The sequence below is a fragment of the Stegostoma tigrinum genome, chromosome 15, assembly GCF_030684315.1.
Source record: "Stegostoma tigrinum isolate sSteTig4 chromosome 15, sSteTig4.hap1, whole genome shotgun sequence".
Taxonomy (NCBI): Eukaryota; Metazoa; Chordata; class Chondrichthyes; order Orectolobiformes; family Stegostomatidae; genus Stegostoma; species Stegostoma tigrinum.
Window position 1 is genome coordinate 18,443,527 of NC_081368.1, and position 26,123 is coordinate 18,469,649.

Genomic DNA, 26,123 nt, shown 5'->3' on the forward strand with positions numbered 1-26,123 from the left:
ATGGGCTTAGATTAGTTCACAGGTCGGCGCAACATCGAGGGCCGAAGGGCCTGTTCGGGGCTGTATTGTTCTATGTTCTACGTTCATATCCTAAATCTCTGCATTTAATGCAAATTCTCTATTGTATCTGCATATAGAAATCTCAAGGGAGCCCACTGATTTAATTCAATTTGTTAATTCTGTTCACCTTCACTTTTGATCTGCTTGCGTTTTGCTATTACCATCTGTTATTCAATTTGAATATCAACTTAAAATACAAACAGGCGAGAGTAGACAACACGTTATTACTCACAGATTCCTGTTATATAAACTGACACATTTTTGTTATGCTATCAAAGTTATAATTTCCCTGGAATTTGAATCCCTACCACTTTGAAGTCCATCTCTGTTACGTCTTTTATCCCAGCTCTCAGGAAATCCACCCATTCCTTGTCGCCTAGCGAGTTTTCCTGGGTTCCAATCACATAGATATCATGGGGTATAGTGGCTGTTGTTTCATCTCTTGTACGCCCAAGGCCCTTTGACATCAGCCAAGACGCAATGCTTTTTGGAGGATTAGCAGCACCTGTAAAGTATTTCAAAAGATCTTTCATTATTGAATTCTTCATTTGATTTATCAAATTAATTTTTCACACAATTCCCTTGAATAATGTGTTTTTGCCTGAAAAGTCATGCTAGTACCTTGACTTTTCTTTCCCTTCATTTTTATGTGCCATTTTTCAATCACTTGTGCCTGGTAATAGGCAGAAATTGTACTGAAACAGTATTTCAGAGTTTTTTGTTGACCAACTGCAAAAAAAAACTTCTCTTCAATTTGGGTGGGATGACTCAAGCGTCGGTGTGGACTTGATGGGCTGAAGGGCCTGTTTCCACACTGTAGGGAATCTAATCTAATCTAATCTAATTTTCTTCATCCCTTTAAAAATATCACTTGCAATCAAATTTCCATCGCCACTGATAGTGTTCACCTAAAACCTGCTCAAATTTGTACCTAAACCTACACTATACAAATGCTGACTATTGCGGGTTAATCTCTATTAGCAAATTACTCTTAGGTTGTGAATGTTGCTACTTCTTAACAGTTTATAGGGGACTCAAACAAGTGTCAGAAAATTGTTGCAGTATTGTTGGACTTACCAAGATGAGCCAGCTCCAACAACATTAAAGAAACTTGACGATACTGAGAACAAAGCAGCTCACTTTATTGGCATTTACATCCACAAGCACCAATGTTCAGTGACAGATGTTCCGCCGCTGCCCCCACCGTCCACACTGAGAAAATTTATCAAGGCTCCTTTGACAGCACTTTGCAAATCAATAGCTACCACCAACTAAAAGGATAAGACAAGTAACTATGTGGAAACATCACCACCTGAATGTTCCCCTCCAAGTCAGTTACCATCCTAGCTTAGAAATCTATCACTGTTCCTTCATTGTCTCTAAACTACCCTCTAACAGCATTGTGTGTGTATCCACACTAAATAGATTACAGCAGTTTAAGAAGGCAGCTCACCTTCTCAAGGGCAACTTGACATGAGCAACTAATGCTGGTGAAGCCAGCGACGCCCACATCCCAGGAAAAAATATAAATAAAGGTTCTTAAAAAGAAAGTATTACATCGTGGAATTATGAAAAAAAATTCTATTTCTAAAAGGAACAAACTTGCTGCCTGACTAGATCCTTCTCCCTCCAGTGCACTGTTGTGATCCCATTGGTGTCATACCCATGCAGGTATACCCTTGGATTCATGCAAAACAAATTTATTTTCTCTAAAACAACACAGAGAATCAATGGTCTGTGTTGTGACAAGATGGAGTGAAGATGATCAGGTGGTCTCTCTCATTGTCTGCGGACGAAAAAGAAGTTTCACAAGGTTCAAAATAGCCGACTTGTCTGGGCAGGATGTTAACAATGTAAGTGATAGTTTTGGAACACATTTTTGAGAAGACATTAAAAATGCAACAGATTTTTCCTGTAGATTTAACAGCTCATATTGTCAATGCCTGCAGAAACTAATGAACAGTGACCACACAGACTTAGTGACGGCACTGTGAGATTGTCCAGGGTCAGGATGAAACTAAAGAATTCTATCACAAGGAAATGCAAATACTGACAGCCAAGTCCCAATGGTAAAGTTGTTGGGGAACCATTCATGTGGACAGTAGGAAGGTTGATACGATCCCTGACAGAAGCCAGTTTGTGATAAGAAATATTAATGATCACATATCTTGAAAAGCAGTTTCACAAGTATCTTCTCAATCAGTCTTACAGACAAAGCAGCCACAGAAGGAAGAGATCCTGTGTACCTGAAGAAGAACCCTACATAGTGTTCATGAAAAGATAGAGTAGGGGGCTATCCTTTTACATACAGACTTATAGAATGAAGCCTCATCTTCACAAAAAGAGAGCTCAGCTATTGCTTTGAGTAGAACAGAAACGTGCTGTTGCAAGAAGTGATCAGTAGTTAATTCATCACGAGAAGCTTCCAATCTGTATTTTCTTCAGTGATCCAAAAATCAGACCTGCAATGTTTTCAGCGTCTATTTTGTAAGGCAAGAGTAATAGTGACTTTATGGACTTTATAAGAAACTACATCTTTCACAATCATCTTTCCTTGTAGGCATGTGTCTTATGAATGAGAGATTGAGTGCCCTTGCAAAAAACATTTCACATGATGAAAAATAAACATTTACTCTTTTGTTAAACTTATGAGCAAATTGATCTTCTATCTGTTCTTGACGGTCACAATGCTCAAGGGATGAAAAAGCTCCTTCCTTCGCTGTCGTTAGTGTGGAAGTGGAAAAGAAACATACTCACCTTTGTGTCTGAGCAGCTTGCAGTTGTAGGTTGGACTGGCCTAGAGACTGATTCAGAAACACCCTACCCAGAAGTTATGCAGCCCATTGAATATACTGTGCAATTTTCTGATACAGTGTTTTTTTAAGTGTGCACAATCCTTCGATAACCTACCCATGTTCCAGGTTCCAATGAAGATCGATATCATATCTGGTTCATCCTGCTGAGAGTGTATGTTCTTCATCAGCTGAAGGAGCTGGCAGAAAGCTTCACGCTTCTGCAGGGAGAAAATCCAGGTGTATCCTTATTAAAATGATAAAAACTTTTGCACAAGTGCAGCAACAAAGATTACCAGAATTATGAAAATGCACAAGTCAATTTCACACTCACTGTAGAAAATAACAACGTGTCAAGAACAGGAATAAGTTATTCAGCTTGCCCAACCTGCTCCACCATCGTATCTATTTGAACACTTTGCCATTTGCCACCTTATCCCTATAACCCTTTATGCCATCGGTAATCAGAAGTCTATCATTCTCTACTTTAGCATACTCAAAGGTTGGGTTTCCACAGCTTTCTCATGGACACAATTTCAAGATTCAGAACTGTGAGTGAAAAAAAGCCGTCTTCTTGTTCCTAAGTGGTATGCCCCTTATTTTTAATTTCTACCCCATAGTTTTAACTTTCCAAGATAAGGCAAGCGTATTATCTGCATTTACCCTGTCTATTCCTTTGGGTTTTTTTTTGGTTTCAACAAGATCACTTCTCATTCTTCAAAACTCTTGAGAATACAGGCCAAGTTTGCCTAATTTCTCTTTGGAGAACAGACCCTCCATCCTGGGAACAATCACGGAGTCAGAGTTGTATAGTGCGGAAACAGACCCTTTGGTCCAGCTTGTCCATGCCAACCAGATATCCTAAATTAATTTAGGTTCATTTGCCAGCATTTGGCTCATATCCTTTTAAACCCTTTCTATTCAAGTACCCATTCCAGATGCCTTTTATTTGTTGTAATTGTACCAGCCTCCACTACTTTCTCTGGCAGTTTATTCCACACACATACTACTCCCTATGTGAAATAGTTGCCCCTCAGGCCCCTTTTATATCTTTCCCCTTTCACTTTAAACCTATGCCCTCTCATTTTGAGCTTTCCTACCCCAGGAAAAAACTTGGCTATTCACTCCGTCCATGCCCCTCGTGATTTTATAAACCTCAATAAAATCACCCCTCAGCCTTCAACGTTGCAGGGAAGATACCTCCAGCCTATTTAGCCTCTTCCTATAGGCCAAACCCTCCAATCCCAGCAACATCCTTGTAAATCCTTTCTGCATGCTTTAAAATGTAACAACATCTTTCCTATAGCAGGGAGACCAGAAATGAGCACAGTATTCCAAACTTGACCGAACCAATGTCCTCTACAGCCACAACATGGCTTCCCAACTCTTATACTCAATGCACTGATCAATAAAGTCACACCTTCTTCACTATCCTATCTACCTGTGACTCTACTTTCAAGGAAGTATGAACCTGCACTCCGAGGTCTCTTTGTTCAGCAACATTCCCCAGGACCTTACCATTAAGTGTATAAATCCAGCCCTGATTTGCCTTTCCAAATTGCAATACTTCGCATCTATCTCGATTAAACCCCATCTGCCATTGTATTCCATCTGTAGCAATATGCTTAGGAGGTAAGGAGACCAAAAATGTGCATAATATTCCAAGTGCAGCCCTGACCTACTTTACATGCCCTTCCTCATTTAAGTCACACACAGTCTTGTACGCAGTTTACAATTGATGGTATTCCTATAAACTTTGCCCTTGGCCTTCTGGTTGCTTGAAGCCCAGAGAGGCTACAGAAAGCTTGATAATGTGCTGCTCTGCACCCTGTGAATCATACAGACTACAGCTACATCATGGCAAGAATGGATATTTATTTGGTTGTGGTGGATGTTGGTTACGGATAATGCTGCAATAATCATAGCACAACTTTTAAGATTGATTCAAACACCATCATAAATTAACAATGTGAGCAAAAGTTGCCTGAAGTCTACACCTATTCGGCAATGACTTCTTTCATCTGGATAATGACTTATTTTAAAGTTTTATTTATACAATTAACCAGAAAAAGATCTCACATTTCCACACAACTTTTCATAAACACCAGATGTCTCAAAACACTCTACAGCCAATGACAGATTTTTGAATTGCTGCCACTGTTGTAATTTAGGAAACATAGCAACTGATACACACACAGCAAATTCACAAAAACTGTAATATGACCTGTTTTAGTGATGTTGACTGGGGTTTAGGTTGCTCTTCTGCATAAAAGAACTGAAATGGCTGAAGAAACTCAGCAGGTCTGACAGCATGTGTGGAGAGAAAACAGAATCAATGTTTTGGGTCCAGTGACTCTTCCTTAGTATGCTGAACTTGAAACATTGACTCTGCTTTCTCTCCAGATGCTACCAGGCCTCCCGAGTTTCACGAGCAATTTCTGCTTTTGTTTCAGATTTCCAGGATCCAAAGTTCTCTGTTTTATGTTTTGCTATTCTATAATTACATTGTAAAATCTCTTACATGCATCCTAGTGGGCAAATGGATCGCTACTTTAATATTTATGTGAAAGATGATACTTCTGACTGTGCAACATTCCTTGGGTACCTGAGCTGTTAAGTGATTTGAACCTGACATCCTGTGATACGAAGGCAAAAATAAAAGCAAATGAGCCCCTGTTCAATACAAGTAAAACAGATTCTAGAAGGTCTTGTGCTCATAACATACCCTTGCATTTTCAAAAATGAAATCCCTCTGCTGATTTTTCTGATTTTCTTTGTCAGTCACAATCTGTAGTGTGTTTGGTGTGCTCTGATATTTTACCAGTTGCAAAACTGTAAAGCAAAGAGATTTAAAAAGCAAGTCAATGCTCATACTGTTCAGCAGCTTACAGGTCAAATTTAGGAAAGAAGTCTAAAGGTGCTTCATCTCTTCAGCCTAGAATGTAAATCTCTGACAGGAGATCTTGTAGGGATATATTAGGTTGTTACAGGTATAAAAGAAGTTAACCCAAAATATGACCTTAAATTCTGAGAGTTAAATAAGAAATTCTAGTTTCAAGTTGGTAAAAGGTACATTCAGAACTGGTATCAAGAAATTCTGTTTTCACACAGAGAGATCAATATGTGAAACAGACTTCTATGTAAATTGGAACAATTATTTAAAATATTGATGTGACTCAACGTAGGGCTATCAGAATGAATAAATTAAGAAGGGCTAAATACAGCTGCCTTCTGGGTAATTAGCTTGCAGCTTTGATGCATGGACTATAGCCATTGAAAACTGAGCAGAAGGCTAGTTACTGGGATAATAAAATGTGAGGCTGGATGAACACCTATGCTGCTTGGCCTGCTTTGTTCATCCAGCCTCACATTTTATTATCTTGGAATTCTCCAGCATCTGCAGTTCCCATTATCTCTAGTTACTGGGATACTCCAGTTCTGAGGAACAGTTACTCGAACTGAAACATCAACTCTGATTTGTCTTCAAAGATACTGCCAGACCTGCGGAGCCTTTGCAGCAATTTCTGCTTTTGTTGTTGAGGCTAGATACTGGGCTTGACTAACAACCGACTCTCCTTACTTTTATCATACAAAATAGATTCCTCGGGTGAACCAGCGGCTTTCTTCGAGATTTGAAGCTTCCCCCCATCTACGTCAACACTCAACGTATATTTCTGAGTCTTTCCAAGCTTTACCTAAAATGTAAAGAAAAAAGTCACTTTTACCTGAGCAAGATCATTTCACATGACCACTAAGATCCTTCTTTGCTTCACTTGCTGAGTTGTGACAAGAAATGCAGTGCACAATTGCTCTTGTGTCACCTTGATAGTGAAGGATTGGATTTGATTGATGCATTATGATGAACTAGTTGATCTCAGCCAGAATTAATAACAGAAGTTTGTAAACACCATTGATATTACTGGATTAGGAAGCATTAAAATCAGTCAGGGTTCCCACTTCTGCTCAGCATCCAGTGACCTCTACTTTGAGCATGAAGTAAGGGGAGGTTTAGGGTAAGGGTCAACAGAAATGATTGCACAGGCTGATGGTGTACACTTCCTCAATTCAGAAAAGACAAACAAATGTCAGATAGGTACAGTGCCAGAGGTCTTGTGCAGACATAACCCTGCTAAAGTTTTGAACCTTTTATGGCAGAACAGTCCATTCGGACGAATGATCGTCCTCTGAATCAAAAGGTACTTTGAAAGGTCCATAGTATAATGGTGCATGTGCTCATAATGTCATGGGCTACTCATGATTACATGAGTTCAGAATTTTAGCCACGCTATATTAAGGACATGTTGGGGAATTTCTGTGGCTCTTGCCATAGAGGGACACCATAGCGAAGAATCATTATTGGACTAAAATCAGGGACTGTGAAATCTGACCTGCCTATCCTATCCCTGAGCAGCAGAGATAATGAATAGCACTGGGAGAAGGATAAAGACCAGCAGGCAATGCCTTCCAAACTAACAAAGTGTGGAGCTGGATGAACACAGCAGGCCAAGCAGCATCTCAGGAGCACAAAAGCTGACGTTTCGGGCCTAGACCCTTTATCAGAGAGGGGGATGGGGAGAGGGAACTGGAATAAATAAGGAGAGAGGGGGAGGCGGACCGAAGATGGAGAGAAAACAAGATAGGTAGGGAGGAGAGTATAGGTAAGGAGGTAGGGAGGGGATTGGTCAGTCCAGGGAAGATGGACAGGTCAAGGAGGCGAGATGAGGTGGTAAGTAGGAAATGGAGGTGCGGCTTGAGGTGGGAGGAAGGGATGGGTGAGAGGAAGAAAAGGTTAGGGAAGCAGAGACAGGCTGGGCTGGTTTTGGGATGCAGTGGGGGAGGAGACGAGCTGGGCTGGTTTTATGATGCAGTGGGGGGAGGGGAAGAGCTGGGCTGGTTTTGGGATGCAGTGGGGGAAGTGGAGCTCCCAAAACCAGCCTAGTTCTTCCCCTCCCACCACTGCATCACAAAACCAGCCCAGCTCGTCCCCTCCCCCCACTGCATCACAAAACCAGCCCAGCCTCTCTCTGCTTCCCTAACCCGTTCTTCCTCTCACCCATCCCTTCCTCCCACCTCAAGCTGCACCTCCATTTCCTACCTACCACTTCATCCCGCCTCCTTGACCTGTCCATCTTCCCTGGACTGACCAATCCCCTCCCTACCTCCTCACCTATACTCTCCTCTCTACTTATCTTGTTTTCTCTCCATCTTCGGTCCACCTCCCCCTCTCTCCTTATTTATTCCAGTTCCCTCTCCCCATTCCCCTCTCTGACAAAGGGTCTAGGCCCGAAACGTCAGCTTTTGTGCTCCTGAGATGCTGCTTGAACTGCCGAGTTCATCCAGCTCCACACTTTGTTATCTTGGATTCTCCAGCATCTGCAGTTCCCATTATCACCAATGCCTTCCAAACTGCTTTCTTTCCAAACAGCCTTGCTTCACACCTGGTCCAAGCTTGGTGTAGTGACTGGAGATAAACTCTCCATTCCCCATAATATCAACCCCTTTCCACTATTAAAAAAAATTATCGATCAGAACTTGTACTTTTTTGAAAATAAGAAGCTTTTTCTCTCTTACCTCAAAGCTCTGAATTGGGATAGGTTTAGATGCATTCCTGCCATTGTTTTCAGGAGAGGTTAAGTGAGCAGGTAATTCCACCCTGTGTGTGACCATCATCTGCTGCAAACCCATCAACACCTGCCAACAAATAAAAACACAGTGAATGAAGACCACCTGAACTTTGTCTCAAGAATATAAATGAACTACCTGTATCTTTTCATATTTTGGCATTGATGTACAAGCAGTGGCAGTTTGCTGCCATCACTAAAGGGTGAAAGAATACTGGGAGGACATTTTACTTGTTCCAGGTTAATTGAAATCAGTCAACAGTGCAGGGAAGGAATGCTGACAAAAGAACATCTCAGATCCCAACTGCAGGGCCATCCTTGGTTCCTCACTGTTCACTTTTGGCATTCCCTATCAGTGACAGGATACAATATCCAAAGGTTAAGGAGCTATGCTAGCAACCCATTAGGTTGCAAGTTCAAATTGCACGCAGGCAGGCAATGTAATTGGCTGTGAAACCTGTCTGCCTGTTAGAAAGTCCTGTCTGGCTCACAAACATCTTTGGACAAGGGGACCTTCCTGCCCTACCCAGTGCAGCCTACATGTGATCCAAGTTAGTTTAAAATCCTCAGGATAACTGCGGATAGACTGTGGCTTGACAGCATTACCCAACTCCCAAGAACAAGTGAGAAATGTCGCCAGGGCATTTTTCAGAAAAGCTTTCCTCATAAGCTTCATCAACTGCAACTTGTCCAAAATGCAGCTGTTTACATCTTGTCCCACAGTGATAAGTGAGTTTTGCCAGCGCAGCAGGGTAAACCCCTCCCAGCTGCCCATTGGACCCCACAGTCACATTATTCCAATGCCAGAAACTCTTGTTTTTGGCCCTCTGGCCACCGCACCCAAGGTTCTGCAAGAAATCGAGAAGCGTCAGTTTAGCCATGCCACTGGAAGCAATGGGAGGCAAAGGGCTCATCATAACTTTACACAGAGGATTGTTATTGGGTGGGTGGGTAAGGAGCCTTGTCATAGTGACACAAGGTCACTTGGAACTGGTGCCTATGTTTGTCGGGTACCAGCGGGATGCTCTCCCTTCCTATGCTGGAAGGATAAAAGGAGATCTAATTGAGGTACATAAGATGCTAAAGAGGATTGACATTGATGTTACCATCAACAAAGCACAACAACACATTTACTTCCTCAGGAGGCTAAAGGAATTTGGAATGTCCATAAAGACTCTTAACAATTTTTATAGATGCACCAAAGCAAATATCGCATCTGGATGCATCATGGGTTGGGATAGCAACTGCTTTGCCCAGGACCATAAGAAACTAGAGAATTCTGAGCACAGCCCAGACCATCACGCAAGCTAAGCTTCCATTTAATGACCACCTCTACTTCTTGCTGCCTTGGGAAGGCAGCCAACATAATCGAAGATCCCTCCCATCCTGATTATAATCTCTTCCAACCTCTTCACTTGGGCAGAAGGTGCAATAGCTTAAATATACGCACAAACAGATCCAAGAAAAACTTCTTTCCTGCTGTTGTTGGACATCTGAATAGACCTCTCAAATTTTAAATTTAATGTTGATCTCTCTTTTTGTGCTTTCTCGTAGCCATAACATTATTTTCTTTGTTCTGTTCTACTGCCGTAATGCATTTTCTATGATATGATCTGCCTGTTCGATACAAAAAACAAAATTTTTCACTGCACGTAGGTAAATGTGACAATAATAAATCAAATAAAAGGAGACACAGCAAGATGATTCCCCTTGGTAGACAAATTAGAATGTTAGAATGCATGGCCATATTTAAAACTGAGACAAGGAAGAATCTCTTTCCTCAAAGGGTTGTGAATGTGTGAAATCTAAGTTGAAATTCTTAAAGGAACACCACGTTTGTGGCATAACATCATGGAAAATCATTTCCTTTCCAGCCTGCTTACAGAAAAATAATGAGGTAAAGCAAATAACAAAGTGAGTTATTGACTACTAAACCGGGATATAAATTGATTAATATATATCCTAGTTCTTTTAATTTCCTAAATGTGAAGAATGAGGTCTGAAAACATTTCTTACATTGATAGTGATCTTTTAAAGATGTTTCTATTTTTAAGAAAATCTGCATTTTGAAGAAAGTTCCCTGGCAACACAATTGCTTTTTAACATCTCATTTTGTGGCGTCTCCATATGAGACAGCAAATTGGTATCAATGTTGTTGATTCTGTCCATGTTCTGCCACTATGGGCTCTATTTTCATTAGTGCCAACCCTACATGTATTTCTGAGCTTGTTATCTCTGCCTATGACCTCCTACGCATTCTTCTCATCCTTCACTCCATCACATAAAAAAGGAGTAGAGAATTTGGCCCTTGAAGCCTGCTCCAGTTGGAGATTCATGCTTTGACAGCAGTCAAACCTCTAACCATCTAAATTATATTCACCTTGATTCCTTGTCTAAGCCATTCCAGATGCTGCACTCATCCTCTTCCTCCTTTAAAATTCATACCTTTGACTGAGTGTTTGATCACACATTTTAAGCTCAATGTTATTTTCGTAAATTTTTCCTCACACCTCTAAAAATTTTTATGTTATATTTTTCCATTAAAGGCATTATACAATTGCAAAGCTCTTGTTGAATTATGAGCAGGAACAGAAATCAGATTGTGTGTATTCGATCTCATGTCTTACTTTGTACAGCTGCAAAAGAGAAGAAACTTTCATTCCACTGGATATAAAAGATGGAAGTTTAATATAACTAGGCCATGAAATGATTCACTAGCCCCAAGAAAATTTCAAACTAGGTATGGAAACTGTACCCTTTCTTCCATGTTTGGCAGCAAATTGCTCAGATTTTTAATTTTACTGATGAGGACTTCCAGCTCATTAGAACCACTTGGACTGAGAGGCTCCTGTGAAAATAGAAAGATGAGTAATCAAACATTGGACATAAAGTAAACTTGGCTTCCAAGATTTTTCTTCTAACTTTATCAGTGGCAGGGTATGATCACATAATGGACAACATCCCAGAGGTACATGTTGACAAATTCTTGTGCAATCTCAACTTATTCTAATAAACCAATATCTCTCACATTAAAGAAAGACGGTATCATAAGAATGTGAGTAGACCGTTTTTTAATCTATTCCACTATTCAATTTGTTCATGGTTCTTTACCATCTGAACTCTAAAACCTTTCATACCTCACTCAATAAATCTGTCAATCCAAGTCTTCGCAATTTTGACAAAGTAAATGACTTCAGATTTTACCACACTTGACTCCATTTTACAGCTACAATTGATCTGCCTGTTCTGACTAAAATGTATTCTTCAGATCCACGTTATGTGCATGACTCCAAAGTCAGACACTCATTTATAAGAGCTATCATTAGCAGAAGTGCTTCTGAAGGACTGAGTCATTGAGGTTTACAGCATGGTAACAGGACCTTTGGCTCAACTTCCCACATTGCCCAGTTTTTACAATCAATCTAGTCCCATTTGCCTGTGCTTGGTCTACATCACTCCATACCCATCTCATTCATTTACCTGTTCAAATGTTTCTTAAATGACAAAAATGTACTCACCTCCATCACTACCTCTAGCAGTCCATTCCAAACACTCACTACCCTCAGTGTGAAAGATTTGTCCCTCTGGATCCTTTTGTATCTCTCCCCCATCACCTTAAACCTATGCCCTCAAGTTTTAGATTGGGAATAAAAAGCAATGTAATAATTTACCCACATCCTGAGACAAAATGAAAGCTAACATAAAAGAGGTATTAGAATAAAAATGTGGCCTTTAATGAAACATTAACTCTAGTTCTCCCTCCACAGATACTGTCTGACATGTGTAATGCTGCTAGCAGTCACAGCATTTTCCTTTCTAGTTTAGCAACTATTCTCAAAGTTAGCAGCTAAAAGTATTGATTTTATATTTTGATACGTCCAAATTTTTTAAATCATTTCGTCTTTTCTAGCTATATTCAAATTTAGAGTGTTAATAAAAGCAGAAAAAAATTTCAAAGAGCTGTGGAGACTCACGGTACACAGATTGTGTTTTAATTGCTGTACAAGCTGTTATTAATTCAGTGACTTTAACGTTTTCAGCATCAATAAAGCTTCTACAGCAGTAACTCTTGCACCTCCTATCATTTATCTTAATGTTATCATGACCCTAGGGCTTCTGCAGAAAGTGGTTGGAAAATTGTGTGGAAATATTTTACATATCAGCTGAAGATCTCAACAGTTAATGATGGAGAATGTGCACAAACATACACTTGATGTTCTAAGAAAACAGCACCAATCTTTGATCGTTGAATGCTGGTGTTTCATAGACAGCTTCTGTATCTATTGTCTCAACTGGACAAATGCAAGAAATGTAATGGAATCAGTGCTTTGACTGATTCTCCAACTCCACTGCTGCAGCTTCACTGGGAGTTCAGCAGAAAATTCATTGCTGTGTGTATGGTGACTGTGCAGCTTTTCTACTTACGGTACGTGAAGTAGGGCAGAGTTAATGTAATTCCTAATAAAAACCAAAAGCACTGCGGATGCTGTAAACCAGGAACTAAAACAAAGTTGCTGGAAAAGCTCAGCAGATCTGGCAGCATCTGTGGAGGAGAAAACTGAGTTAATGTTTCGGGTCCGGTGACCCTTCCTCAGAACTGATAGTGGCAGGGAAAATGTCAGTTTATGTGCAGAAAATAGGGAGGTGGGTGAGGTAGGGCGTAAACGGTAGGATAGAGCCCAATGAGAGGGAAAGACATTTGGACAGACAAAGGAGTTGCTAACGATCAGGCTGGGAGGATGAGTTGTTGTTAATGGGGGCTGTTAGCGACTAAGAACAGAGGGTGTGTAATGGCAGGCTATATGGTAACAAGGCCTGGTGTGGGTGTTGGGGGGCTTGGACATGGGAGGGTTTAGGCCCTAGATTTATCCATCTCAATATTGAGTCCGGGGGCTGTGGGGTCCCCAAGCGGAAAATGAGGTGTTGTTCCTCGAGTTGTCAATGTTATCCCTGCTTTTCTCATCATGTTGCTTTGAATTTCCTCAGGCTCGACTCAAGATGCATGACTCAGTGAAATAATAACCAATTGTCTTTCTGAAACTGATTCTTTTTCTTTCCAAAGGCCCTAGGTTATCTTTGGCACTCAAATGGAATTATGCTACATGTGAAAGGCAGCGTATCCTGGACAAATGTGGAAGTGTCACAAACAAATAAGTGTTTTTGAGTGTCATTCATATCTTACCTCTTTTTTGACTGTGTTGCAATGGGTATTCCCAGCAAACACTTGCACTATTGCCTCAAGGTTGGTGGATACCAGATCTATCTCCCTGGTGAGAAGAACAGACAGTGATTTGAAACAGATAGAGGACAAAGATGGCAATGAACTTGAACTAATAGACCATTCTAAAACGTTCATCTTGAACTTGTGTCTCTGAAGCATTTAAAAACTGGGGATTTCATCAAAGTTCCCCTGAAGAAACCAACATTCATGTCATAACACGGGAGTCCCTGTCTTGTACCTGGCTAAAACAGAGACAGTTCATCTTGGAAGACACTAATCTGTACTAGTTGGAAATCTGCAGAGGCAAAGGTTGGAGAGAGTGCAGAAAATCTCCTAACAATGCATCCAGCCAATCCATCAAGCACTACCTGCCTTGTCTGTGGTAGAGTCTTCAGCTCATGCATTGAACTTATCAACTATGTCAGAATCAACTGAACCATGGAGGAAGCAAGTCATCTTTGATACAGAGGCTACTTTGCATGAAGACCCAATGCCTTTTAAATTCATTTCTTTATTTTTGTTTTACTTATTCATTCATTCACGGGATGAGGGTGCGATTGGCAAGGTCAGCATTTATTAGCCGCCCCTAATTACCCAGAGGGCATTCAAGTATCACCCACATTGCTGTGGCTCTGGGCTCACATGGAGGCAGTTTCCTGCCTGAAGGACATGAAAGAACTAGATGGGTTTTTCCTATCAATCAACAATGAAATCATGGTCATCATTAGACTCTTGATTCCAGATTTTGTTTTTAGTACTGAATTCAGATTCCACCATCAGCCATGGTGGAATTTGAACCCAGGTCAGCACAACATTACCTGGGTCCCTGGATTAGCAGTCTAGTGATAATACCACCAAGTCATCACCTCCCCTGTTGTAAGAGGATCAAGGGCTAAAGGAGGAAGGCAAGACAGTAGGGTTGAGAAACATATCAGTCATGGTCAAATGGCACAGCAGACTCAATCAGCCAGATTTTGCTCCTATACCTTATGGTCTATGGACTTCAGCAGAATGTAAATATCTGGTCAGGCAAATATTTAGGAAATCCTTTAATGCAAGTGGAAAAAATTATGGAAGGGTAGGGAAGTTTTGTAACAACTGCGTAGAGCAATGGAGAAAACCAACTTGGACAACTGCATTTGGTTTATTTATTTCAGTGGGAATATGCTTGCATCAGGCGCAGTTCAGAGAACAATAGACTGATTCCTGGGATTCAGGTGCTGCTGTCTGAGGGAAAATAAGCAGATATGGCCTACAGTCATTGGAGTTTAGAAGAATTATAAGTTTTTTTTATTAAAATGTAAGACCCTGAGGAGTCCCTGGCAAGGTAGATGATGAGCAGATTTTTCACCTGATAAGGTAAATGAGGTTGAGGGGATAGAGTTTCAAGATAAGGAGTCCCATATCTAAGACAGGCCATGGAATGAATACATTCTCTCTGCGTTGTTAATCTTTGAATTTTTGTAAAGAGCTTCTGTGCAAACTTTGCCAATTTGTTCCATTTCCCAACGGGTGACCCAAAGAGGGAGCTTCCTGCAGGACAGAATTCACTAATCTACCAGTGGAGGCTAGGTCAGTGAATATATTCAAAGTTGAGTTTGACAGATCTCGTTCTGTTCCTGGTATTTATCAAGTGATCCTTGTCTGATACAGGCAAGGGTTGGAAATGATAAGAACTTTATATGGCAGGAGCAATTTTATGAATTTGTTTTTCTGAACATTCCTCCACAATGGCTCAGCATGTTGAACATGTTTGTAATAAAATTCCAATTAAAGGACATAAAGTAAATGTCAGCAATGCACAGCAGGACTCAATAGTTCTTATGGTCTTTTTTGTGCTATAATGACCACTTCTGATTATAGGAGTCTGAAAAGGAACAAAAGATTTGCTGTTAGTTCATGTAGAGGATCTTTGTTGAAGCATAGTGTTGGTCTACATTAAAGTCAATAATATTTCCTTCTACTTTGCATGCATTGATGAACGATCTGCAAATTTTCAGGGTTTTCTTCATTTATTTTAGCATATAGAATTTGTTGTTCTTCAGATTTATACGAGGGTGTTTGAACATTGTTTTATATTTGGATCTATCCCATAATTCTAAAAGATAATCTCATTTTGATGCTTACTACGGTGATGATACTGTGGCTTCAAGAGGTTATTTTGACCTTTTTTTAAAAGAGAGGTTGTAAGGCAGAGGTTTTGAGCAGTCTGCCAAAACCACTGAAGTGAAAAATTTGTGAGGGCTTGGGGTTTTTTTAAAGTTGGGCTAATAGAAACTGCCTGGATGGTCGTGGCCAGGATTTGTAGGGTTTTTTTTGCTTTTGGCTTTCACTTTAAGCAGTTGCTATTATGGGCTTAAAGCAGTGGAAGCTATCTTTTCCCTTTTTCGGTTACAGCTAGAAATTGGGGTTTCTCTCTGCTGCTGGGTTTCCTGTGACAAAAATCACTTTTTCAGAACTGACCTTTTTGCCAAGAGGTGTGTTTGTGGGATGTTGCTGCATTGGTATTGTTAATTATAATAGTTATTTTGCGTTGTTAATCTTTGGAATTTTACAACAAGCTTCTGGGCAAACTTTGCCAAATTGTTCCATTTTCCAATCTTTAATTCTTTTAAGTTTTCCATTAGAGTTGTTATTCTAAGTTCCTTTCCTATGTCGCATTTTAAATATAGCATTTAAATAAGTTGCTTTTTTGCTTAACGTGAAGTAGTTTGACCAAGATAATTGCCTCTGAAACAAGCACATTACATTTGCCTTTAAAATAAGAAATATTAGGGTCTCGGCTACTTTATTAACATATTCTGAGGGGGGTCTCATCTGGCCCATAACACTATTCCAATAATATAAAAGGATGCAAGTGTCCAGGCTTGCTTCTGAAACTTACCTATCTAGGTCTTTGCATAACCTCATCATGGTTTTGTTGAGATGTAACAGTGTCATGTTCCCTGCACCAATCGCATCAAGGTCCTTGTGAAAGCTCATCTTCAAGTAGTCACTCAGCAAAGGAGCATACTCACTGTTGTAAACAAGGCAATTGTAATGCTGCACAAGATATGTTCATATGCCCTCAAAAGCTTAAATTTCTTAATAAGTATTTTCAACACTGTCACAGTCCAAAGATCATTTGTTATTCAAGCAGTTATAATGAGTAAAAGTTCAGATGGAATCTAGTCCAAAAGCTGCTCGATGTGAATCAATCCAAAACAACTGACAATGTAAATTCATTTTAGTTGACTAAGATTTTTGTTTGATTGACATTGTGAAATAAGCAATGCACCCATGCACTTCAGACAGATCAAAGTAATTAATTCCTCTGCAGACCAAGTACTCTTCATCCCTTCTGTTAGTTTGGAACCCGATTCTTACTATATGTTCAGGCTAAGTCAGTCTAATAAAAACCATGTAAATCCTGCTGAACCCAGGGTTGAGACCAAAACCCATATTTTGTTTATCAGCAAGGTCCCTTTGCACCAATTCAGCAAGAGTATCTGCCTCTTTTACAATGTTGCTGAAATGGTTGCTTGTTCTGATGCTCCATGCAAGTTCCTCCAAGATCACTCATCTTCTCACTTCCCCACAGCCTTTACCCAAACCAGGATAACAGAGCTGAACTGTAGAATGGAGTTGAGAGTAACTTCTCTTAGTAGCGCTGAAAATTGTGCATTCATCAGCAAACACCATCACTTCTGACCTTAATTTCTCTTAAAATCACAGCAGCAGTTAATCCGGTGTGGCATTAAGAGGCTCAACAAAACTAGTGTCAATGCGATTTGGAGGAAATGTCTCTATTATTGTTGAAGGTAGTCATCTCAGCTTTAGAAATTCCTCAGGGCAGATACTTTCTAATCGAACTATTCAGACATGTTATTATACACACTTGGAGAAGGTGGGATTTGAAACACAGCCCCTGGGTCAGAGGTAAAGACACTAATATAGCTCTACAAGAGCCCTCACAGATATTTTCTAATCAACCTGTCCAGAAATGTTATTATTCACCTCTGGCGTAAATGGGGCTTGAACCTAGAACTCTTGGTTCAAAGGTAGAAACATTACAGCTGCACCAGAAAACACCTTACATCTCTTCAAGGTAGCTTAAAAAAAATCAACCTTTTCATACGTATTATGACATCTCTCTCGTACTGGTAGGAACTGAACCCCTGGCTCAAAGGTAGGGGAATGACCACTGCACCCCTAGTGCCCTTCAAGTTCCTCAGGGTAGTGTCCTGGGTCCAACTGTCTTCAGCTGTTTCATCAATGAACTCCACTAAAAGATCAGAAGTGATGGTGTTTGCTGATGAATGTGCAATTTTCAGCGCTATTTGTCACTCCTCAGAGCACGCGTGCATTTCACACAAACATACAATTCTCACAGCATAGAACAGAAAGCCATGATGTCTGTGCTGGCTCTCCAAATAAACATCTCATTGAGTGCCATTCTCCAGCCTTTTCCCTGTAACTCTGAACAACTTTCTTCCCAAACAAAACAAAGAACTGTGGAAACTGGAGACTTGAAACAAAAATAGAAATCGCTGGAGAAACTCAGCAGGTCCAGCAGCATCTGGGCGAAGCAAGCAGAGTTAAGGGTGGAATGGTGGCTCAGTGGTTAGCAATTCTGCCTCACAGTGTCAGGGACCCAGGTTTGATTCCAGCCTCTGGCGACTGTGTGGAGTTTCCATGTTCTCCCCATGAATGTACGCGTTTCCTCCGGCTGCTCCAACTTCCTTCAACAGTCCAAAAATGTGCAGGTTAGGTAGACTAACTATGGGTAATGTAGGGTTACAGTCATCGAATGGGGGTGGACGGGATGTTTATCAGAGAGTCAGTGTGAACTTGATGGGCCTAATAGCTTGATTAACCTTAACTCTTTTAGTTTGGCAGTTCTTCATCAGAACAGATTCTTTCCTAAATAATTATCTAATTCCCCTTTGAAGGCAGCATCAGTTTACTGCCTGCCCCACACTCTCTGGTGGACTATTCCAGACTGCAACAACGCATCGTGTGAAAATTATTTTCTCAGTATTGATTTTGCTTCTTTTATTGATTACGTTTAATGTGTTCCCTATTGATTTTGATCCTTTCATAAGCACAAGTTGTTTCTCCCTATTTGTCCTATCTAAGTCCCTCATGATTTTGAGTACTTTTGTCATATGTCCTGACAACTTTCTGTTTTTCAGAATTGTCCCAACTTCTGCAGTCTATCTTCATTTATTTGCAATGCTCCAGCTGAGCCCAAACTAACATCTTATACAAGTTCAACACAACTTCCTTGTTGTACACTATTTCTCAAGGAATAAAGCTGAGGATACAGTATCTATTATTAACTACTCTTTCAATCTGTGCTGCCATCCTTAATGACTTTTGTACATATACACCCAAGGTCTGTCTACTCCTGCGCTTTCCTTCAAGTTGTACCCTTTATTGTACATTGTTTCTTGTGTGCTTCTGATCAAGATAGCTCACCTCCCAGTTCTCCATATTGAACTTCATCTATGGCCTCTCCACCAACTTGTCTATACTCTCCTGAAGGTGAAAATTATCCATCTCATTGCTTGTAATATTTCTAAGTTTTATTACATCTACAATTTTGAAATTGTGCCCTATACACTAAGGTCTGGGTCATTAAATATATATCAAAAAAAAGCAGGAGTCCCAACAAAGACCCCTGGAGCACTCCCTGACAAACATTCCACTCGTCTGAAAAAATAGCCATTAACCTGTTTGCTCTCATTTGGCCAATTATGTGTCCTTGTTGCTATTGTCTCTTTCATTCAATGAGCTCTAACTTTGCTGACCAGTCTATTGTGTAGCATTGCATCTAGTGTCATCTGAAAATCCATGTAGACTGTCTTAACAGCATTGACCTAATCGAGCCTCTCTGGTACATCTTCAAAAAGCTTGAGCAAATTAATTAAACTTGATTTTCTATCAGGAAACTCTTTAACTGACCTGCATTTGCTCAACTGGCTATTAATTTTGTCGTGAATTATTGTTTCCAAGAGTTTCTCAAACTCTGAAGTTAGACTGATTGATCTAGAGTGGCTTATCCTTACAGTCTTTTTGATCAAGGTCATAATGGTTGCATTCGAATCAGAGGGCAGCAGAGACGTCATGAGAGGAATTCTGGGAGATGGCACTGCAGTCATCATGCCTGGTATGAGTATTGCAGAGGAACTGTTGTCAAGGAGTGGGGAAACCCAAAACACTACATTTGTGTAGTGATCCCCACCTCCCCACCCACTCTAACCAAAGAAAATCACTTCAAAAAGGACAGGTAAGGTAAGACCTTTTTTTTTAAGTGTGCAAGGGTGGAAATGGTAGTTGGGGCAGTGGTGTGCTCCTCATACCAGATGTGGAAAATCATGGAGCAGTCTGCTGTCCCTGACAACTACATCTGCAAGAAGGCCAGCACGGTGGCTCAGTGGTTAGCACTGCAGGCTCACAGGGACTCGGGTTCAATTCCAGTCTCAGGCAACTGCCTGTGTGGAGTTTGCACATTCTCCCCGTGTCTGTGTGGGTTTCCTCCGGGTGCTCCGGTTTCCTCCCACAGTCCAAAGATGTGCAGGCTAGGTGGATTGGCCATGCTAAATTGCCCGTAGTATTCAGGGGTGAGTGGGTTATAGGGGAATGGGTCTGGGTGGGATATATCAAGGGGCAGTGTGGACATGTTGGGCTGAAGGGCCTGTTTCTACTGTAAGGAATCTAATCTAATTCACAGATAGTGAGACCAGATGTAGCTCCTCGCAGACTGCGTGGTTCAGTTGGAAAAGCAGCTGGACACACTGCGGTGCATACAGGGGGCAGAGAGAATGACGGACACTAGCTTTAGGGAGATGATTACACCATAGGCCTAGGCAGATAGATGGGTGACAGCAGAAGAGACAGGCAGGTAGTGCAGGAGTTTCCCATCCCCTCTCAAATGGGTATACTGTTTTAGATGCTGTTTGGGGGTTGGGCCGTGAGTGGAATAGCCTGTCTGGAGACATTACAAGCAGCAGCCAGGCCTGTGGCACCACAGCTGGTTCTGCTGTACAGCAGCATGGGGACAAGCCCAGGCAAACGATAATAGTGAGTCACTCAATAGTCAGAGGCACAGACAGGCATTTCTATGGCCGTGGACAAAACCGTAGGCTGGCACCAGTGTCCTGGATGTCTCTGAGTTGGTACAGGACATCTTGAAACAGGAGGGAAAGTCTTATTGACTGGGACTCCCCTAGAGCCAGGGGCTCGGATAGAGGGCAATTTTTAGATGTGTCAAGGAGGGCTTTTTGAGACTATATGTTGACAGCCCAATCAGAGAGGAAGCCATACTAGACTTGGTATTAGAGAATGAGCCAGGATGATTCAGTAGGAGACCACTTTGAGCTTAGTGACCAGAACTCCATAAGATTTTGAGTCATCACGGACGCGAACAAGAGTGCCTGTTGAATGGAGGTGTTTAATTGGGCAAGGGACAATTACATCCAAATTAGACAAGAACTGGGAAATGTGGACTGGGAGCAGTTATTTGAGGGCAAATCTACATCTGGCATGTGGGAGGCTTTTAAAGACCATTTGATTAAAGTGTAGGACATGCAGGTCCCTGCAAAACTGAAGGATGGGAATGGCAGAATTCAGGAATCTTGTATGACAAGGGAAATTGTAAACTTAGTCAAAGGGGAAAAGAAAGCATATGATAGGTCTAGGCATCTACAAACTAACAAAGCCCTTGAGTGGTATAGAGGAATTAGGAAGGAAGTTAAATGCAGAACTAAGAAGGCTAAAAAGGGCCATGAAATGTTTTTAGCAAACAGGGTAAATGAAAATCCCAAGGCTTTTTATGCATATATTGGACGAAAGAGGGTAGCAAGGGAAAGAGTAGGTCCCCTCAAGGACAAAGGATGGAAGTTATGTGTGGAGCCACAGAAAGTGGGAGAGATTCTTAATAAGTATTTTGTATTGATATTCACTGGGGAGAAGGACAACACTGATGTTGAGGTCAGGGGTCAGTGTGTGAATACTCTAGAGAATGTCAAATATTAAAGGAGGAAGTTTTGGATATCCTAAATTGTATTAAGATAAACATGTCCCCAGGGCCAGATGGGATCTATTCCAGATTTATGTGAGAGACAAGGGAAGAAATAGCTGGGGCATTAGCAGATAACGTACATCCTCCTTGACCACAGGTGAGATTCCAGAGGACTGGAGATTAGCCAGTGCTGTTCCCTTGTTTAAGAAAGGAAGCAGGGATAATTCAGGAAATTATAAACCGGTGAGTCTGAAATCTGTGGAGGAGAAGCTTTTGGAGAAGATACTGAGGGACAGGATATATGTACATTTGGAAGAAAATGGACTAGTTAGTAACAGGCAATGTGGTTTTGTTCTGGGAAAGTCATGTCTCACCAACCTAGTCAACTTTTTTCAGAGGTGACAAAGATAATTGACGAAGGAAGAGCTGCGGATGGAGTTTATATGGACTTTAGTGAAGCATTTGACAAAGTCCCACGTGGTAGATTGGTACAAAAACTAAAATCACATCGGATTTGGGGTGGCCTGGCTAGATGGATACAAAACTGGCAGTAGAAGGGTGTTTTTCAGAATGGAGGCCAGTAATTAGTGATGTCCCACAGGGATCAGTCTTAAATCATCTGTTGTTTATAGTATATAAAAATGACCTGGGGTAAAATGTAGGTGGTCTGATTAGTAAGTTTGCAGGTGACACGAAGATTGGTGGAATTGCTAATAGTGCCAACGATTGTGAAAGATACAACAGGATATTGATAGATTGATGCCTTGGGCACAGAAATGGCAAATGGAGTTAAACCCAAACAAATGTGAGGTGATGCATTTTGGACAATCGCATTAGGTGCTTGTATTACTGTTATTGGCAGGGCCCTTAGGAAGATTAACACACTGACAGATCTGGGGGTGCAGGTCCACCATTCCCTAAAAGTGACAGTACAAGTGTCCAAAGTGATTACGAAGGCATATGGCATGCTTGCCTTCATTGGGGGCATGGAGTACAAGAGTTGGCAAACTATGTTGCAGTTATATAAAACTCCTGCTTGGCCACATTTGGAATATTATGTGAAGTTTTGCTCACCAGGCTACCAGAAGGGTACGGAGGCTTTGGAGAGGGTACAGAGAAAGTTCACCAGGACGTTGCCTAGTCTCAAGGGCATTGGCTGTGAGGAAAGGTTAAAAAGACTAGGATTGTTTCAACTGGAAAGACAGTGGCTGAGAGGAGACCTGATAGAAGGCTACAAAATTATGAGAGGCATAGATAGGTGGATAGTCAGAGGATTTTCCCCAGGTTTGAAGTTTCAATTACAAAGGGCACAGGTTCAAGGTGAGGGGGGAGAGTTTAAGGGAGATGTGCGAGGGATGTTTTTCATGCAGAGAGTGGAAGGAGTCTGGAACGCAGTGCCAGAAGAGGTGGTGGAAGTAGGCACATTGGCACCATTTAAGAGGCATCTGGATGGTTACATGAATAGGGAAGGAGTGGAGGGATACAGACCAAATAAGAACAGAACGTTTGGTCTTTTAGTTTAGTTGGCATGATGATTGGCACAGGCTTGGAGGGCTGAAGGACCTGTTCATGTGCCATACTTCTCTTTTGTTTTAATCAATTCTCCAGCCTTCTGAGTTTAAAGGTGATGGCAAAATTCTTGCCATTGCTTCGGCAATTTCTACTCTCATTGCTGTCAATCTCACTGGATTCATCTCATCTGGTCCTGGAGCCTTGTCAACCTGAAGTATAAGCAACACATCCAACACTTCTACAACATAAACTTTAAGAACATCTAACAACTGAATTTCCTTCTATTTCACGATGAACTGGGGTAACATTTTCTTCCTCAGTAAATCTGCAACCTCTAGCGCCTCAAAGGACATGTGCAGCAAATGCATGGGAGCACACCACATGAAATTTCCCATTTAAGTTACATATCAATCTGACTTGACACTATGTCTCCATTCCTAAACTGTCAGCAAATCAAATGCTTGGAACTCCCGGGCCAACAGCATTGGGTGTGCCGACACTCTAAGGGCCGCATCAGTTTAAGAAGGAAGCTCACCGTCAATTTCGCGGGGCAACTAATGTTGAGGTAGTCAAAAGCACCTATATCCCATGAATAAATAAAAACTAATGCTTTCTCTAGCATGCTTATTGCTGGTGCCCTATCCGTTGCCACCAACATCAAATTGTGCAAGCTGTTTTACTAATTTTAAATCTTGCTTCCTGACCTGCATTGTTCCCTATTTTCCCTTCCAGCTCAGACTTCATTCTTAATATGCAAGATAATAAAGTGTGAGGCTGGATGAACACAGCAGGCCAAGCAGCATCTCAGGAGCACAAAAGCTGACGTTTCGGGCCTAGGCCCTTCATCAGAGAGGGGGATGGGGGGAGGGAACTGGAATAAATAGGGAGAGAGGGGGAGGCGGACCGAAGATGGAGAGTAGAGAAGATAGGTGGAGAGAGTGTAGGTGGGGAGGTAGGGAGGGGATAGGTCAGTCCAGGGAAGACGGACAGGTCAAGGAGGTGGGATGAGGTTAGTAGGTAGCTGGGGGTGCGGCTTGGGGTGGGAGGAAGGGATGGGTGAGAGGAAGAACCGGTTAGGGAGGCAGAGACAGGTTGGACTGGTTTTGGGATGCAGTGGGTGGGGGGGAAGAGCTGGGCTGGTTGTGTGGTGCAGTGGGCGGAGGGGATGAACTGGGCTGGTTTGGGGATGCAGTAGGGGAAGGGGAGATTTTGAAACTGGTGAAGTCCACATTGATACCATATGGCTGCAGGGTTCCCAGGCGGAATATGAGTTGCTGTTCCTGCAACCTTCGGGTGGCATCATTGTGGCAGTGCAGGAGGCCCATGATGGACATGTCATCAAGAGAATGGGAGGGGGAGTGGAAATGGTTTGCGACTGGGAGGTGCAGTTGTTTGTTGCGAACTGAGCGGAGGTGTTCTGCAAAGCGGTCCCCAAGCCTCCGCTTGGTTTCCCCAATGTAGAGGAAGCCGCACCGGGTACAGTGGATGCAGTATACCACATTGGCAGATGTGCAGGTGAACCTCTGCTTAATGTGGAATGTCATCTTGGGGCCTGGGATGGGGGTGAGGGAGGAGGTGTGGGGACAAGTGTAGCATTTCCTGCGGTTGCAGGGGAAGGTGCCAGGTGTGGTGGGGTTGGAGGGCAGTGTGGAGCGAACAAGGGAGTCACAGAGAGAGTGGTCTCTCCGGAAAGCAGACAGGGGAGGGGATGGAAAAATGTCTTGGGTGGTGGGGTCGGATTGTAAATGGCGGAAGTGTCGGAGGATAATGCGTTGTATCCGGAGGTTGGTAGGGTGGTGTGTGAGAACGAGGGGGATCCTCTTGGGGCGGTTGTGGCGGGGGCGGGGTGTGAGGGATGTGTCGCGGGAAATGCGGGAGACGCGGTCAAGGGCGTTCTCGATCACCGTGGGGGGAAAGTTGCGGTCCTTAAAGAACTTGGACATCTGGGATGTGCGGGAGTGGAATGTCTTATCGTGGGAGCAGATGCGGCGGAGGCGGAGGAATTGGGAATAGGGGTTGGAATTTTTGCAGGAGGGTGGGTGGGAGGAGGTGTATTCTAGGTAGCTGTGGGAGTCGGTGGGCTTGAAATGGACATCAGTTACAAGCTGGTTGCCTGAGATGGAGACTGAGAGGTCCAGGAAGGTGAGGGATGTGCTGGAGATGGCCCAGGTGAACTGAAGGTTGGGGTGGAAGGTGTTGGTGAAGTGGATGAACTGTTCGAGCTCCTCTGGGGAGCAAGAGGCGGCGCCGATACAGTCATCAATGTAGCGGAGGAAGAGGTGGGGTTTGGGGCCTGTGTGGGTGCGGATGAGGGACTGTTCCACGTAACCTACAAAGAGGCAGGCATAGCTGGGGCCCATGCGGGTGCCCATGGCCACCCCCTTAGTCTGTAGGAAGTGGGAGGAGTCAAAAGAGAAGTAGTTGAGTGTGAGGACGAGTTCAGCTAGGCGGATGAGAGTGTCGGTGGAGGGGGCTTGGTCGGGCCTGCGGGACAGGAAGAAGCGGAGGGCCTTGAGGCCATCTCCATGCGGAATGCAGGTGTACAGGGACTGGACGTCCATGGTGAATATGAGGTGTTGGGGGCCAGGGAATTGGAAGTCCTGGAGGAGGTGGAGGGCGTGGGTGGTGTCACGGACGTAGGTGGGGAGTTCCTGGACCAAAGGGGAGAAAATGGAGTCCAGATAGGTGGAGATGAGTTCGGTGGGGCAGGAGCAGGCTGAGACGATGGGTCGACCAGGGCAGGCAGGTTTGTGGATTTTGGGAAGGAGATAGAAACGGGCCGTGCAGGGTTGGGGAACAATGAGGTTGGAGGCTGTGGGTGGGAGGTTGCCCTTGACCGCGTCTCCCGCATTTCCCGCGACACATCTCTCACACCCCGCCCCCGCCACAACCGCCCCAAGAGGATCCCCCTC

The 26,123-nt window shown here is 42.5% G+C and overlaps 1 protein-coding gene across 1 annotated transcript in view; it reads right to left on the reverse strand.

Moving 5' to 3' along the window:
* The window catches only part of LOC125459021 (phosphatidylinositol 3,4,5-trisphosphate 5-phosphatase 2-like), a 182,802-nt gene that overhangs the window by 50,588 nt on the left and 106,091 nt on the right, over positions 1-26,123 (reverse strand). The window contains exons 6-13 of the mRNA XM_048544898.2: positions 16,579-16,710; positions 13,656-13,740; positions 11,229-11,321; positions 8,424-8,543; positions 6,433-6,547; positions 5,578-5,684; positions 2,971-3,073; positions 369-565 (exon numbers count right to left, since the gene is read on the reverse strand). Coding sequence (XP_048400855.1) covers positions 369-565; positions 2,971-3,073; positions 5,578-5,684; positions 6,433-6,547; positions 8,424-8,543; positions 11,229-11,321; positions 13,656-13,740; positions 16,579-16,710 — 952 coding nt within the window. The remainder of the gene's footprint in view (positions 1-368; positions 566-2,970; positions 3,074-5,577; positions 5,685-6,432; positions 6,548-8,423; positions 8,544-11,228; positions 11,322-13,655; positions 13,741-16,578; positions 16,711-26,123) is intronic.